Source organism: Argentina anserina, chromosome 6 (genome assembly GCF_933775445.1).
Source record: "Argentina anserina chromosome 6, drPotAnse1.1, whole genome shotgun sequence".
Classification (NCBI taxonomy): Eukaryota; Viridiplantae; Streptophyta; class Magnoliopsida; order Rosales; family Rosaceae; genus Argentina; species Argentina anserina.
In genome coordinates, this window is record NC_065877.1 from 3,869,172 (window position 1) to 3,886,418 (window position 17,247).

The 17,247-nt window shown below is 36.2% G+C and overlaps 2 protein-coding genes across 2 annotated transcripts; both read right to left on the reverse strand.

Annotated features, from left to right (window-relative positions):
• Positions 1-2,139: 2,139 nt before the first annotated feature.
• LOC126801003 (uncharacterized) lies at positions 2,140-8,132 on the reverse strand. The gene is made up of 4 exons (XM_050528440.1): positions 6,638-8,132; positions 6,173-6,517; positions 5,463-5,511; positions 2,140-2,439 (listed from the first exon to the last, which is right to left on the reverse strand). The coding sequence occupies exons 1-4, from the start codon at positions 7,973-7,975 to the stop codon at positions 2,234-2,236; spliced, it is 1,938 nt and encodes a 645-aa protein (XP_050384397.1). The 5' UTR covers positions 7,976-8,132; the 3' UTR covers positions 2,140-2,233.
• Positions 8,133-9,576: 1,444 nt separating this feature from the next.
• On the reverse strand, positions 9,577-10,397 carry LOC126801004 (ribonuclease MC-like). Its single transcript, XM_050528441.1, has 2 exons — positions 10,149-10,397; positions 9,577-10,032 (listed from the first exon to the last, which is right to left on the reverse strand). The coding sequence occupies exons 1-2, from the start codon at positions 10,395-10,397 to the stop codon at positions 9,577-9,579; spliced, it is 705 nt and encodes a 234-aa protein (XP_050384398.1).
• Positions 10,398-17,247: the final 6,850 nt, after the last annotated feature.

Consider the following 17,247-nt stretch of genomic DNA (forward strand, 5'->3'; position numbering starts at 1 on the left):
GAATTCTCCATTGAAGTCATCCCACGAGTCCAATTCCTTGTGTTGCTCTTGTCCCCGCCAAAAACACATACCCTTGAAATGCATTTGGAAAGGTTCGGGCCATATATAAGTAGTTTCTGTTTCTAATGGATCAGCATTGATCTCTCTCCAATAATCAGTACCAAGAGTGTAACTGTGTAAACAGCTGCTTTGGGAGGACTATAAATTTTAAATATATCGTTTTTATTGGGATCAGAATATCCAATGCTAAGAACTTTGTATTCATTAAACTTGGGATCATATCCAAATCCAAGACCTTTACTGAACTCGAATAAGTTCCAAGATGTGTGAGCTGAACCCGAAAGGTATGAAGATGGGGGGGAGAAGCTTATATTCATGAATTGCTGGGTTCCATAAGATGATCGATCACCTCCACAGGATCAGCAGCTTGAGCTAGACAGATGATCCCATTACAATGGCCTGTAATAATAAGTGAGTCGTTCCGAGTCTTTAGGCCGGTTGGAAAGGGCATATGGAATTCCTGGATGATATTAACAAAGCTATGCTCATCATCAGGCACACCACCATTATCTTGATCATTTCGAAAATAAAGGAATGAGAACAAGTCTCGTGTCTCCTCAGTGTTGGTGTCCTTAGGGATCTGACGTTGCATAAGAACACTAGTGGTGAGATTGTTGTGCATGGAATTGTGGAGGTGTTTTGCTACGAACCTGGGACTGCTGATCAGAGCATACCACCTTTTGGAGACGGACTTGAATCGCTTCAATGATTTGGGTGGCAGAATTGAGAGGATTTGCTCCACCACATCCTCATCAATGGTTTTGCCAAAAACCGATGTCATGATCTCCTTCTCGATGTTACATGAACACAATCAAAAGACAATACGCAGACTCAAGTCAAGTGGATTCTGACCTTACTCTCAAGTTGTGTAACATCAAACTGAAACTGAATCAAAAGCAGGACAGAAGATAAAATTGCATCATAATTACCTTAATTAGTCCCAATAGCAGAAGCAGGGCCGGCCCTGTGCGAAACAAGTAAAAAATTATTAATTAAAAAATATATTTATTATTAAAATAAAATTTAAGACCCTCAAATTCATAATAAAATATAATTTATTATTTATATATTAAATTTATGATTTCAAGAGTCAAATATCAAATTATATTTACAAAAATGAAAAAAAAAACATTTGATCATGATTTAAGCCCATAAAATTTGATAATTGAAATATCTATTAAATTTTCATTCAATAGATAATTAAAGAATATGTGAAGAAATAGTTAATTTTGGACCTAATAATTAATTACATATCAATTTATTATTAATTTTTATATTTATATGTAAAAAAAACCATATTTTTTCGGACCCTAGGCGCGTGGGCCTGTTTTGTCTTGGCCCAGGACTGGCCCTAAGCAGAAGGAACAAATGGACAGAGGATGTGCGGGGAGATATTAGATCAAGAGGCAGCAGCACAGCCACTTCGAGAGCTGGAGAGATCATTTAGGGATTGTTCTTTGACATCATTCCTCTACGTATTTTCTTTACAATTGCGTGTCATATTTTCCTTTAAATTTAATTTTCTTTTCGAAATGAGAATTATGAGACATTAGTCCCCTAAATGCCCCATAATTACTTTAATAATTCATTAAGTGCTTTTTTTTTCCGACAAGAATTCATAATTGCATAACGCGCAGATCCTCCATAACTTTGGGCTAGGTGATTAACCAGACTTAATTACAGTTTAAATAACTCTTTTTGTCTTGTTGATAAACTTGATAAATTATCAACCCGGCCTCTCTTTAGCAACTCAGCAGTGCTAGGGACACCAAAGCATTATACCAAAAGACCAAAAGTGAATCCCATATTAATGACATGCATGGTATGTGGCGGTAGATCACATTAATTTGCAACGTGTATTTATGAAAATAAGTTCTTTAAGGCAAAAACTAAAAGAAATATTATTAAAAACTAATTTCCTAAATGGCTTAAATCCTCAATACATGACGAATAGCAGTGAAGAACATATTAATATCCTATGGTGATTGAGGGCCTAGATGTATGAAGTATATATAATCTTGAGAGATATGGATCGGTAGGAATTCGAAAGATGAGCCACTGTGTACTATCAGAGTATCAGTCTTTGACTATAACAATAAAGAAAAACAATAATTGAAGCACAGAATTGCTCAGACAAGTAGTATATCAAAATAAGTAGCACGCATCATGTCCACTAATTCAAGACCAGAGGATACTCCGAAATCTTCTTCCACGATTTGAGAGTGGTATCTCTGTAGTTGATCTCGTACAATCCAAGTCGAGTTATGGGAAAGCTCAGACTTGTAATGCTTTCATCCATAATACTGACTTTCTCTTGAGCTATCTTCCTCTGTTCTCCTGTCAGATTACCGCAAAGAAGGCTCAAACGAGGCCTATGTTCTGCGAAGCAACAGATAAAGTCTCATGCTTAGTTGAGTTAGTTCTGCAGCAATCCAGTATTTGTTGTCTAAATGCTCAAGCGATCCATAACAAGACTTTGCTTCCAAAAATAAATTATATCAATATTATTATAAGGGACTTCATTTGGCTGGTTTTTAATTCATGGAATATAAATATAATAGCTGATTTACTTAGCTATCTAATTGATGTATAGTAACATTATCTAGACTTCCCAAGTAGAGAGAGAGAGAGAGAGAGAGAGAGAATAAGGAGAATTATATATGCATGCCAATTCCTAGAGACTGAGACATTCATACGGGAGGAAAATGCTTTATAAATCTTTTGAATTGGTTGATAGAAGGCACCGGTCGATCATAGTTGTATATATAATGAATATATAAGGGACAAATACTGATGCACGCTCAAACAATTACAAACTGTTCGTTTGGGACTAAATGTTAGACGAGCTTAAACTTTTAATTAGTTAACTAAAGTAGGGGTGTTAATCGTTTTGAATGGTTCGGTTTATAGGTGATACCGAACACCAAACCGTTCTATTTATTCGGTTTAGTTCGGTTTGGTTTTTCACTTTTTTAAAAAAAAACCAATTGTGTTCGGTTTGGTTCGGTTTGGTTTTTCTCTGGTTTATATCGGTTTTTCTTTCGGTTATTTTGTAAAGAAAATCGGAGTTTCTTTCCTTGTCTACCTACTTGATTCTTAACGAAATAAAAAGAACATGCGGACAGATTTGCAAAATTATATTTACAAGATATAGTTGCTTCACAAATGCATACAATTGCAAAAAGCCACTAAACAAGTTATACCACATTAGTAGGCATGTTGTGGTTCCAATATCTAAAATTCAAATTATGAAATTTCGACCGTCGGATGTGATCAGCATATATAAATACATATATGGTAAAACATTCACCGAATTTTGATAAAGTTTGGGTCTCGATCGATGTGGTCAACATTAACTTAATTTCATCTAATTAAGTGAATTTGTTCTTACCCCCTCCTTCTTGACTAGTTTTGGTGGATTTTTTCATGCACACACTCTCACATATATGTGATGTAGCAGCTAGTGTAAAATTTTCAAAAATTTTACGTTCCATGGATAAGGCTACCCATAGGGGATAATAAGCGTATAAAGGGTTGAGCGCCTCGATCGGGACACAAACGTTATCGAAAATATGTGATTTTTTTACCATAACCATATTTCACAATACGTAACGCATCATGCGGACATATTTGCAAAATTATATTTATAATATATAGTTGCTTTACAAATGCATACATTTGCAAAAAGCCACTAAACAAGTTATACCACATTAGTAGGCATGTTATGGTTCCAATGTCTAAAATTCAAAATATTAAATTTTGACCGTCAGATGTGATCAGCATATTTAAATAAGGATATGGTAAAAAATTCATCTAATGTTGATAATATTTGGGTCTCGATCGATGTGGTCAACATTAACTTAATTTCATCTAATTAAGTGAATTTGTTCTTACCCCCTCCTTCTTGACTAGTTTTGGTGGATTTTTTCATGCACACACTCTCACATATATGTGATGTAGCAGCTAGTGTAAAATTTTCAAAAATTTTACGTTCCATGGATAAGGCTACCCATAGGGGATAATAAGCGTATAAAGGGTTGACCGCCTCGATCGGGACACAAACGTTGTCAAAAATATGTGATTTTTTTACCATAACCATATTTCACAATACGTAACGCATCATGCGGACATATTTGCAAAATTCTTTTTATAATATATAGTTGCTTCACAAATGCATACATTTGCAAAAAGCCACTAAACAAGTTATACCACATTAGTAGACATGTTGTGGTTCCAATGTCTAAAATTCAAAATATTAAATTTTGACCGTCAGATGTGATCAGCATATTTAAATAAGGATATGGTAAAAAATTCATCTAATGTTGATAATATTTGGATCTCGATCGATGTGGTCAACATTAACTTAATTTCATCTAATTAAGTGAATTTGTTCTTACCCCCTCCTTCTTGACTAGTTTTGGTGGATTTTTTCATACACACACTCTCACATATATGTGATGTAGCAGCTAGTGTAAAATGTTCAAAAATTTTACGTTCCATGGATAAGGCTACCCATAGGTGATAATAAGCGTAAAAAGGGTTGACCGCCTCGATCGGGACACAAACGTTATCGAAAATATGTGATTTTTTTACCATAACCATATTTCACTATACGTAACGCATCATGCGGACAAATTTGCAAAATTCTATTTATAAGATATAGTTGCTTCACAACTACATACATTTGCAAAAAGACCACTAAACAAGTTATACCACATTAGTAGACATGTTGTGGTTCAAATATCTAAAATTCAAATTATGAAATTTCGACCGTCAGATGTGATCAGCATATATAAATACAGATATGGTAAAAAATTCACCGAATTTTGATAAAGTTTGGGTCTCGATCGATAACATATTTAATTATGTATATTAAAAATATCTATAAATAATATAATTTCTTTATAATATATATATATATATATATATTCGGTTTTTCGGTTCGGTTTCGGTTTCCAAACGTCCCAAACCTCCCCATCAAATCTTTCGGTTTGGTGCGGTTTTTTTGCGGTTTGATGCGGTTTTTTTTTTCTTCGGTTTTTTTCGGTTATGGTTCGGTTATGGTTCGGTTTTTTTTCGGTTTTCGGTTTTCAATTAACACCCCTAAACTAAAGTACTAAACAGTACATGAAGAACAAAAGCTGGGACAAAACCATTTTCTCCTTTCTCCTGTCTCAATTCAAGAATTAGTATTTATATATATTGTTATTCTCATTTTTTCCTTAAGAATATTACCAGACCTGATAAAGAAAACTAAAAATCATTTTACTCTTAGTTAATATGTACTCATCATTTTCTTTTCATCATGGATCTGTATTTCTTAAATTATTAAACCAAAACAGCAAGATACATATATACTAACCCCCAAACAAAGTAGTTCTGCAAAGTAAAGAACTCCTTACCTATGTGCATGCCGAAATGAATGCTGGAAGTTCTAGCTGCATGAAACAACTGAGTAAAGAAAAAAAAATGGTTAAAATTATTAGAGAATCTGCATGAAAATTTTAGATATGGGCAGTAATTGAATTACAACGTAGGCTGAAAAGTTGTATAAACACTGCAAATTAATGAAATCTGAGGAACTAAAACTGATACAAACCCAGCTTGAATGAGAATAAAAAGAAAAATTGAAACAAGTTTGTGGGTATATATATATATATATATAATTTTTTTTTTGAAAGGACAAGTTTATAGATCAATGGCTTATAGAATTAGAAAAAGAAAATGTTATTATTAGGACGGGGGGGGGGGGGGGGGGGGGGGGGTTGTTAAACAGATGAGAAATACATAGTTTTCATCAAGAGTTACTGGAGCACCTTGGTGTCCTAGTAGCTAGCTTGATAAATAATTGACAGTTATAAGCCTATGTTTTGACGCGTATTGAAACCGACATATATGGCAACTGCTCATTATTTCGTTCCTACCACATAGTTGTCCCCTGTGCTGATTTACTCACTGTATTCACTTACAATGTCTAATTGAATATCATCTAGATTACTGGTTTCACAGAACTGTGCAGGCATTCAAATGTTGCATATATAATATATAAACAAAATCAAGTCTAGAAGAAAGAAGACATGAAAACGATGACAAGAAGAGGAAAAGTAAGTACCTTCCCACAATTCTCCCTGTTTGAATCAATGAGGAGGGAAACAGATTGGTAATAAAATTCCCTAGTAACCACCTCAACGACTTCAGCCTTGTATGAATAAATAATATGGGACTGAAGAGATCTGAACTTGCTGAGCACTTCGTCACGCGTCATACGAATAGATCCTACAAGGGGGATGTGAGGCTCAATCTCCGGTCCACCAAACTCCGCCCTGAGGCCGTCCATTACACTTTTTATTCTAAGAGACACATCATCTGGTGGGAAGGCCCATACTGAATATGAGTACCATTGGTTGTCTGCCATCGAACGACTAATTGGAAGATACTTGAAGATAGAAGAGTCAGCCTGCAAATAGCACAAAACTATATATGATTTTCACAGAGAAACACTTTGAACTGATAGATAATATGTATCTTTAAAATCCTTATTGACGCATATTGTACGAAGCATAGTAAGAAAGTATACACTGGTGGAATTATCTCCGGTCTTGTTGCCTTCCAACAGTGGAACAATACTATCTACATAAACAACAGCTGCTGAATCACGACTTGGAACTCTTTGAATTGGAATATATTGCTGAATTTTGGTACCAATGTTATAGGAGAACAGACATCCATTTGCGTCAGCCATAAGAATTTCATCACTCTTCAAAAATGCCAATGGCTTCTCAAGGATCTCAATAGTAAAATGTTTTTTCCAGGTACACTCACTATCAACATGAAATTCATCCACGACCCATATTCCCAAATAGTAACTATGAACCCCAATATTGTCCCAAGTATGATAATTTACAGAAAAAGCAATAGATTCGTTCCATACTAGAAGGTGCTCAAAGGCACAAGATCCTACATAATCATATAAACTAGAGGGTAATGGCATACCATCAAATACCTCATTCTCCATATCAAACAAAATGAACACATCCCTGATGGCCGACTCCTCCATTGCATCATACACATTTATTTCCTTGAGTTGCTCATATCCAAACCAAAAGCAGAATCCCTGGAAGTACATCTCGAATCTCTCGGGCTGTAGAAGTGTAGTCTGTGTTTCTAAAGAATAGTTCTTCCCCTCTCGCCAAGAATCAGTACCCAGTGTGTATACCTCGGTTGTGGGACGTTTACTAATGTCACAATCATCAGCCTCAGACTTCTCATAATCTCTAAGTCCAGTGTAGACGTTAACAACTTTGTAATTATTAGACTTAGGATCATAACCAAATCCAAGTATAGGATCATAACCAAATCCAAGTATAGGATCATACGGCATCAGCAATCTACATGCTGGAGATGGTGGCATGGTGGGAAGAAGCTTAAATTCCTCAATAGCTGGGTTCCATAAAAGCACCTCCCAAGAATCAGCCGTAGCTAGACAAATGATCCCATTACAATGGCCTATAATCTTAAGTGACTCGCCCCTAGTCTCTTGACTCATAGAATGAGGAATCTTGACGTCCTCACAACTAAAGCTGTATTCATTTATCTTATCAGTGCCATCATGATCATTGTCATAGTGAAAATTAAGCAATGAGAAAACTTCTTCAGTCTCATCAGTGTTGGTGTCCTTTCCGACCAAACGCTTCAAAAGAACACTAGTAGAAGAGTACTGTTTTTTGTGCATGGAGTGGGAGAGGTGCTTAGCAATGAACCTGGGACTGGTGATCTGGGCATACCAGTTCTTAGAGACGCATTTGAATCGCATAAGAGATTTTGGAGGCAGAGTTGATAAGATTTGCTCCACCACATCTTCATCTATATTTTTATTTTTGCCAATCTCTGAAAATTCAGCAATCAACTTCTCCATTTTCTACTCACAAGACACTCTAACGTCGGATCCAGGTCCGTGTATATGACATATATAAAATTGGCTGCATATTCAGACAGGGTAAATTAACAGTTAGGCTTCCCAAGATGTAGACGTACAGAGACAGAGACAGAGACAGAGGAGTAGGGATTCGATCTGATAAACATTATTAAGAGACACCTGACTGAGACAGACAGAGAAAATGATTCAGACAATTGAAATTAAACAGCACGAGATACAAGGTTTTTGAGTTACCTCAGTCCAAAGAGATACACAGCGATGAAATTGCTTGAAATTCTCAGACGTAAAGAAATGATGAGACCGAGTAACTAAGTCGGGTGCGGCTATTTCCTTCCTCCCCTTTTACCTTTATATTTCCCGTTTTACCCTTGGAAACAAAAAATTCAAGTCTTCATCCTCTCCAAGTGGGTAACTGAAATCTTGATTTTTGCTTCCATCATAATTAATTTCAAAATGAAAAGAATTCGGAATAGTGCTACATATACCGAAATATAGTACAAAAAAATATATAGCGTTTTGGGATACTGGGTCTTACCCCTTTATAAGTCACCATTTCAAGTGTTTGACGTGACTGTTATAGCGCATGATGCTGCATCCACAAGGTTTCGAACTTAAGACCTTGCTTAAGCCATAACAAACAATTTCCACTATTGCATGCATGCGTTGGTGGATTTTATATAGTACAAAATATATTGAAAATGTGTCATATACCTTGAGTGAGGTGGATTTTATATTTTGTTGAATAATTACACATTTCAGTTATTTAAATTAAATTATTTTAAATGACTAAAACCTTAATTTACTTTCGATGACAAAAATTTAAATCATATACTTCACCACTACTTGTGTGCCTCGATCTTCTTCTTCTTATTCACCAAATTTGCAATTGCTAAGTTTCCTCTGCAACGGTAATTCTTTTGCCCTAGTAGAATCTTAAAATTTCCAAAAATTCGGCATCAAGATCAAGGTCAAAGTAGTAGAAACGTAGGTACATAGGGCTATATTAGTTTAATTACATTATGGTGAAAATTAAAGCTTATTAGAATACAACAACATACACTTGGGTTCAGCTGCTGTTGCACAGCTGCATGCTATACATACAATATTGAATGATGGATAGAAGGACTTTTATAAGATGCACAACAGAATTTCCCCGTACACTAGCCCGTACAAGATGCTCAGTTTCTCCTTTACGTTTTATTACTTATGCATTGGCTTATTCAACTACGTGCAGCCGTATCTATGTGCCTGTGGCAATCAGCAAAAAGATACTTGCCCATGCATGAGATTAGGTAGTGATCGAGATGCTCAAACTCTCGAAACCATTTTAACCATCAAATCCGATATACAAAATGTGAATATTAGCTAGTAATTAAATAAAGCCAGAAGATATACACACATGCATAGACAGCATAGTGCATAAGTTAACATGCATAAAGAAAAGTCGATCGATTAGCAAACACAATTTTTATTCATTATCTGATAAGCCCAATTAACAACAAGGTCAGAGTCACGTACTGAGTACGTACGTACGTGTTTATTCACTTATTATTACATCGATTAAGGCCGGGCTACCTCTATCAGTTGGGGTATAATATAGAAGGATTAGAAGGTGGACAAAATGTTTTCATGGCAGGTGTTTTGCTTCTAACTACACAATCAACAATATTTTTCCCGTAATAATCAACGCAAATTACTACTTCAAACAGCATGTATGTTCCTGAAACCAGGGTGCAGCGGATGTCAGGGGTATGTGAAGTGTTAGCTCTGATGGCATTTTCAATGTCAGGGCGGGAATAGTACTTGTTGCGTCCTGGTACGATCGACGACCTGCCAAGGATCTCGTTGATCGGCTTTTCCTTCCACATCTCATCACACCATTTGAAATATTCTGTCTGTGCAAAGACGTTGTCGGAGCAACTTCCATGAGCCGACCACTCATGCCTCCAGAAGCCCATATGATTTCCCTGCAGCACATCTGGCCAGGAATGTTGTTCCAAGTGTGCTTTTAGTGCTGCTTGTTGCGGTTGATTCATCTACACGCATGTTGCACAAACATTAGTTATGCCAAATAGAATCTAAACTAAACTAATTAAAGCTGCTTATTGATAAATAATTACCAATTAAGCACATAATTAATCATGTATTTTACCAGGGGTTCATCAAATGGCGCACCGGAGCACGTCAAGGTAGAACCAGTATAGTTTGACGGCCAAAGGCCGTGAACCGTAAAAACTATAGGGGGAGTTTTACTGCAGGGCACCGACATACTATAACATACTGACTTAGGCCATTGAGTAACAAACATCAGATATTGGTAAGCTGTATGTGAGGAGGCCAGTGTACATAGGAAACCAACAATAAACAAGGTGAGCGACACATTGAGCTTCAATTGTGCCATAGTTTTGAGTTGTGACTTGAGACTAATGTGTGTTGGGGGGAGGGGGAGGAGGTGTTTTATAGGAGCTTGCTAAAACACAGCTTAAGGGCATGTCTGGATAGGTACGTATATATGACCACTTAAAATGGTAAGCTCAAGCCGTCTCAATTTCAATTACGTATATATTTAGATGAAACTTAATTATCTGTGTCAAGAGGCAAAATGCAAAAATTTAGCAGACATACAATGAATTACATAAAGCGAGAAAATGAGACGAATTGCAGGCTTCTGGTGTTTTAATTTTTGCTGACTAAACTCGCTGCTAGAAACTATCTTTAGCCTGAACTGCGGCTAGTGTGATTTCATTTCATTCCATCTAGCTACTGAGAAACTGAAACTCGCTTTCTATTTTCTGTCATCTTTTTTTTATATATGTTCACACGTCGATCATTCTATATGGGTGGATGATTACGTTTTAGGGTTCTCGATCACTGATGGAGATACTATTTTCAGGCTTATTTGATACGTATGGCACTTGAGATCCTTCTCAACTCTTATTAATGTGCAAAACTGCAAAAGAAAGTACTTCAGTTTGTCACACTATTAATTGTTCTAAACTTCTAATGGTTAATTTGGTTTCATTAATTGTTGATCATGAGTATTGCACACCGTCAATAATATTCTAAAAGACTAGAACTATTTCAAATAGGATTAATTGCGATATATAAAATAATTGGCATGGTCAAGTTGTTAATAGCTTATTATGATCATTTCTCTCGATATTTTTCAGAAGATTAATACAGGTCAGATTCTAGTATTTGAATCGTCTTAGAATTGTCATGGTGAAGAAGCATAAGACTGGCAGATTGATTACTTTACTGTAGCTCATTGTTTAGGTGAGTTTAATTAAGCTGTATCCATCATGACCATAAGTAAAACCATATGAACCCTAGCTACTAACAAGGGAAAAGAATCATCAGCCACCACAAGGCGAAACAAATTAAAGTGCCACTTCAGAGCATTTCAGTTTGTTGCGTCTTAGAGTTGTAATATACTTTCCTACTAAATATCAATATATACAAATGCTTACATGCTTATCTGTAACAAATTAAAGATCGACAAAGAATCCTTGATTGATCGATGATGCATAACTAGGCAAATGGAGCTAAAGTGGATCACAACTAAAGATTGAATGTGCATCCTTAAGTCAACTCGATCATGGTATGATATATCAATGTGAGTTTATAAAGTTCATTAACCATACAATTGACAGTCGTTAAACATATACAACAACTCCGACGGCGTTCAACAGACAAGTTAATTAACATCTTCAAGAAGTCTAAACACTACAAACCATGTAGAAAATTGTTCCTGCTTTGATACATATATATGGTACTGAAACCATTGCAACTACTGGATGTTATTCATCAAATGAACTTCTTCAGTTGCTTTATCCGACTACAGGCATATAGAAAGTTGCATGTCAAAACAACTTGCACGCGATGGGAAAACCAATCACTACATACTGAATAAATTTCATTGGCGCGCTAAATTCTAAATCACTTGTCAACTCAACATGCCTCAGCAAGTAAAGCCTATGAGAGGTCAATAACCGAAATAAGGCTTTTATCCATATTTTGAACAGTTAACCACAAGCCTATTGCTGTTTGTATGCTATTGAGAGATTGCATTTTGCTTCTAGAGTTATAGTTCTGTAGTATTGATCTTACATTGATATTCTTTTTCTCGACAAGCGTACATTGATATTGTAACGACCCTAAAATTTCGAGCTTAAAAACTCAAAATCTTAAAATCGTTAAACACAAAATAATCTCAATGAAATCGAAATCATTTTAATGTCGCAGCGGATCACATCTGAGTTTAAAATATAACTCAGTCAAGCCGATTATTACAACCCCAAATGATAATTCAACATATAACAAATGGAATTGTATAATCCTCACAAATAAAATCACACCAAATCTCACACACAATCCACGCTGGAACCTCACCACGACTGGATGTGATCGACTTCGAGTCTTCGGAGTCGTCACTCAATCACCACTACTCAGCACCTGCGGAAGTATCCCCTGCACCATTGAAATTGGTGCACCGGGATTGCAACACAAACCCGGTAAGCTTTACAGCTCGTATGAGTAAAATATTAAAATAACTCTCGTCTCATAAAAGACACGACTCCACATCAACACAGTATAATGAAAATCATGAGAAAACGAGCAACCCCTCTGGTTACTCTAATACTTTCACAAAATGGTAACTAATGAGCGCTGGTACACATCTGTTACCCCTCACTTAGTATACCGCTGATGTTGGGTAACCACCCGCCACCCAACATCCACAACAAGCTGAGTACCCATGAGCAGATAACCACCCGTTACCTTCATGCAGTACTATGGCAGACAGACTAGAGCTCTAACTGTATCGTAACTTTCGCCCGGCCAAAGGCTAGGTTTCGACTTGCCAAACACGTACAATAATCTCACATCATATTGTACCAAAAATCAGGTCCGAAGACAATTCACATTTTAACAATCTCAATGTTAAAAATCACGTACAATAATCTCACATCATATTGTACAATTCAAATCACATGCTCAATAGAATCACAATAAAATCATAACAGTATATTATATAGCAAACTATATATATTCGTACTTATTTACCATTTATACAATATATATATAGTCCACTATATCCTATACATGTCATATTTCATCACACATGCTCAATTCACAAACTTCCGTCATCGAAAATGACTATTTTTAATGAATTAATAACAGTACGTAATTTAATGAACTATATATATATATATATATATGTACTTATTACCATTATACTGTATATATGTAGTCCACTAAATTATATACATGTTGTAATTCATTTGATAAACACACTCGCAAAAATGTTGAATCACCACGAGGGTAGATTCGTAATTCAGTGAGATTTTACTCACCTTATAGACTCGAGCGTAAATCCACAATTTCCGATGATAATTCCTTTCCTCGATTTAGCGATCACCTTAAAAAGATAAGACAAGCATTTAGAATCGATTCGTAAACCTTTAAATGCCGAAACAGTAATAATCGGTTACTGTTCAGCAATTTTCGGTTTTACGAAATTACTGTTCACTGTTACTATTCACGGTTACTGTACAATACTCAATTAATACGTATTTCTGTACGTATAAGTACTATATACGTATTTCTGTACGTATAAGTACTATATACGTATTTCTGTACGTATAAATATTAAATACGTATTTCTGTACGTATAAATAATAATACGTATTTCTGTACGTATAAATATTAATACGTATTTCTGTATGTATAAATATTAATACGTATTTCTGTACGTATAAATATTAATACGTATTTCTGTACGTATAAATATTAAATACGTATTTCTGTACGTATAAATAATAATACGTATTTATGTACGTATAAATATTAATACGTATTTATGTACGTATAAATATTAATACGTATTTATGTACGTATAAATATTAATACGTATTTCTGCACGTATAAATATTAAATACGTATTTCTGTACGTATAAATAATAATACGTATTTATGTACGTATAAATATTAATACGTATTTATGTACGTATAAATATTAATACGTATTTATGTACGTATAAATATTAATACGTATTTCTGTACGTATAAATATTAATACGTATTTCGGTACGTATAAATATTAATACGTATTTCGGTACGTATACGTACGATTTAAATGTAAATACAAACTCAGTAAATAAAATTTACTAAATTACCCTTTTACAAATTACTTTTTACATTTACTGAAAGTAATTTATAATTAAATTTACCGAAGGTAAAATTTAATTACATTTTACCGTAGTAAATAAAAATTACATTTACATTTACCGTAACACAGTAAATTACCAAAATACCCTTTCAGTCAAAACTAATTACACCGCCTCACACGGCGGCGCGTGTGGCACACGCGCCACCTCCGGCCGGCCGCGCGTGGGGCCCACGCGCCGACGCCAACCAAGGCGCGTGTGATGCCACCGCCGCCCCATTCTTCTCCTTTTCTTCTTCCTCCTCTTCTCCGCGGCCTAACGCCGCCTCGTACCCCCTCCTACTAACCTCACGCGCCGCCTAAAGCGGCGGTAACCTCCCCTTCCATCTCTCCCTCCGATCTCCACCAACAACCTCCCAAATCAACCAAAAACATGACACAACAAACACACAATCCATCCTAGCACGTATCTCACCTCAATTTGATGATGGAAAGCTCGTTTGGAGCTCGATGGTGGAGATGAAGATCGTTGCCGAAACTTGCAGAAGCTTGGCAACGTCGGGCGTCCTCACGGCGGCGAGTCTCGAGCAGGCGAGCTGAAGGGTGGCAGCTGTGGTCCTCGCGACGTGGTTGAGCCGAGCGGTGCACGTCACGGCAGCCCTGTGTGGGGGATCGCCGGGGCAATTCTTCGAGGTGAGGGGGAGTGTTTCGGGGAGAGAGCAAATGAAAGAGAGAGAGAGAGTGGGTGAGAGTGTTCGATCGTGAAGGAGAGGAAGATGGGAGAGAGCTCGGGTTGTGAAGGAGAGGAAGATGGGGTTTCGGGGGAGAGAGAGAGATCCGAGGGTGAGAGAAGATGTGCGGCGGAAGTGAAGAGAGAGAGAAGTGAGATGAGGGTTTCTGATTAAGGAAACCCTAATCCTATAATTACCTATTTATACTAGTTTCCAAATCGGAAACTAACTTCCGACGTTAATAACTTTTACCTCCGACGTCCGATTCGAACGCGTCACATATCCACGAACTCGTATCGACGAGCTCTACAACTTCCGTGAAGAAAGTTTTCACAACCGAGCGACGAAATAAAAGTCGATAAATTCGTTCGGAAACGTAACGTTTTTCGAATTAAACATTCTAATACGTATTCGTTTTCGACTTCCGACGTCACAACACGGAACGAACACAATTTAATATTTTTGAGAACTTAAAAACTTAGAAGTAGTCTTTTAACTTGTCCCGAAAAATCGGGTTATTACAGATATCGTTGCATGCACTGAAACCTATCTGCATTTTTATTTTTCCTGAATGAGTATTTGGATTGACAGTGTAATGCATTTTTCATTGTCAATTACTTTATTGGTTTGAACTTCAAAGCTTAAGCTGCAACTGTGGGTAGGACTTGAATTGTGTAATTCACTCTTCCTTACCACTTCGCAACGTTATGTTCTTTATTCTTAACATTGTCATTTACCCAGATCTTCCACAGATTTACAATTGTTTCTTATCTTTTCAAAAGACGGTAGTTTTCTTCATTCATATTTATTTGTAACAGTATTCGTTATGCATGAACTGATGAACCAAAACTGTATCCCAGTTAATATTTATGTATATGTTCCATCAGCTGTATGCAACTTCACCTTTTGTCATCTGTTTTCTTCCACATTGTCTGCCGAGTAAAAGCAGCAAAAGCCATGAAGAGGCCAAATCAAAGCTAAAATAATATAAGTTTGAAGAACTGATAAGGAGTGTGCCCAGCACCGTACCATAGCAGCAATAAGTGGGAAGTATTTGATGGAAAATCAATTGACATCGATGGATTTATATATGGGGAGGAGTAGACCCTTTTCCTTTCCTTGTATATTTTCTGTATCTTTTCAGGTTGAAACTTGAAAGCAAAGATCATGTATCATATTTCTTGTTTTGCCATCTTTTCAATTCCTTCTCATTGTCTGGTAGAGATACGAATTGCATTGAACTAATTAACCAGTGAAATATTTCTTCCGGTTTAAACTATAGGCCTTATGATTTCCGTGCAAAAAAAGAAAACTTGAATATACTACAACAACAACAAAATTTGAATTTTTACTGCAAAAGACTAGAACATATAAAAGGGATAGTACAATGTTGCATGCTGTGAGGACCATAGGTAAAAAGAGAGAAGGTCAAGCAAGAGAGCTCCTTGATCCCGTTGCATACCATGCAACATTGCTTCATAGACAAGTCCACACACATTCCTCCTCATCTCAGCATTATCAACGCTTGTGGGACGTATATGATTAGAGACCTTTGACATTCTTCATACTCACTGAGACTCTCTTCATATATAATCATGTCCGGTGGGTTACTGTGAAGAATATACAAGCCACTCTTCTCTTTTTTATCATGATTATGAACCATATACATGTCTGTAGCTGCAGGCACCTTTCTGTTCATCACAAATGCACAAGTTCCCATAAAATTTAGTACACAGTTATAACCGTGACATACTAAATGTGCATGTCGTTATTAACGGTGTTAGCTGGTGTGGCACCTGAGATGAATTCAGAGGTAATGTTCTCACGAACTCAATAACACTCCACATCTTATCCATCGCAATTTAACACAAGCAAACAATATGAATTCACAGGGGGGAAACAAACATGAAACTCTCTTTAGCCTGAACTGCGGCTAGTGGAGATTTCAGTCCATCTAGCTATTAAGTTGAACTGAACCTTGCCATGAGTGGAATGATTTGTAAAAATGGAACGGTCCAATTACTGCCAATTTTGGCCATTTGTTTATTTATTTTTTCAATTTTGAAGCAGATAAAGTATTTGGTTGAGATTAATTTTAACTTGAATCATCTCATCATGAAATTGTCCCCAATGAGTGAGAATGAGCATTCACGTTTACGTGTGAGACGAGGGCATCAGTAGTGCTTCCTATTCAACTTGGTTTAAAAGATTAGTATGACTTTTGTCGTTCTACCGAACGAAGAAAGAGAATAATCTTGTTTTTTTTTATGATTATATCTTACATATACATCAATACATGACTATGTACGTTACTTCTATTATATTCAGCTGTAGCACAAATTTCTTCACCCTGC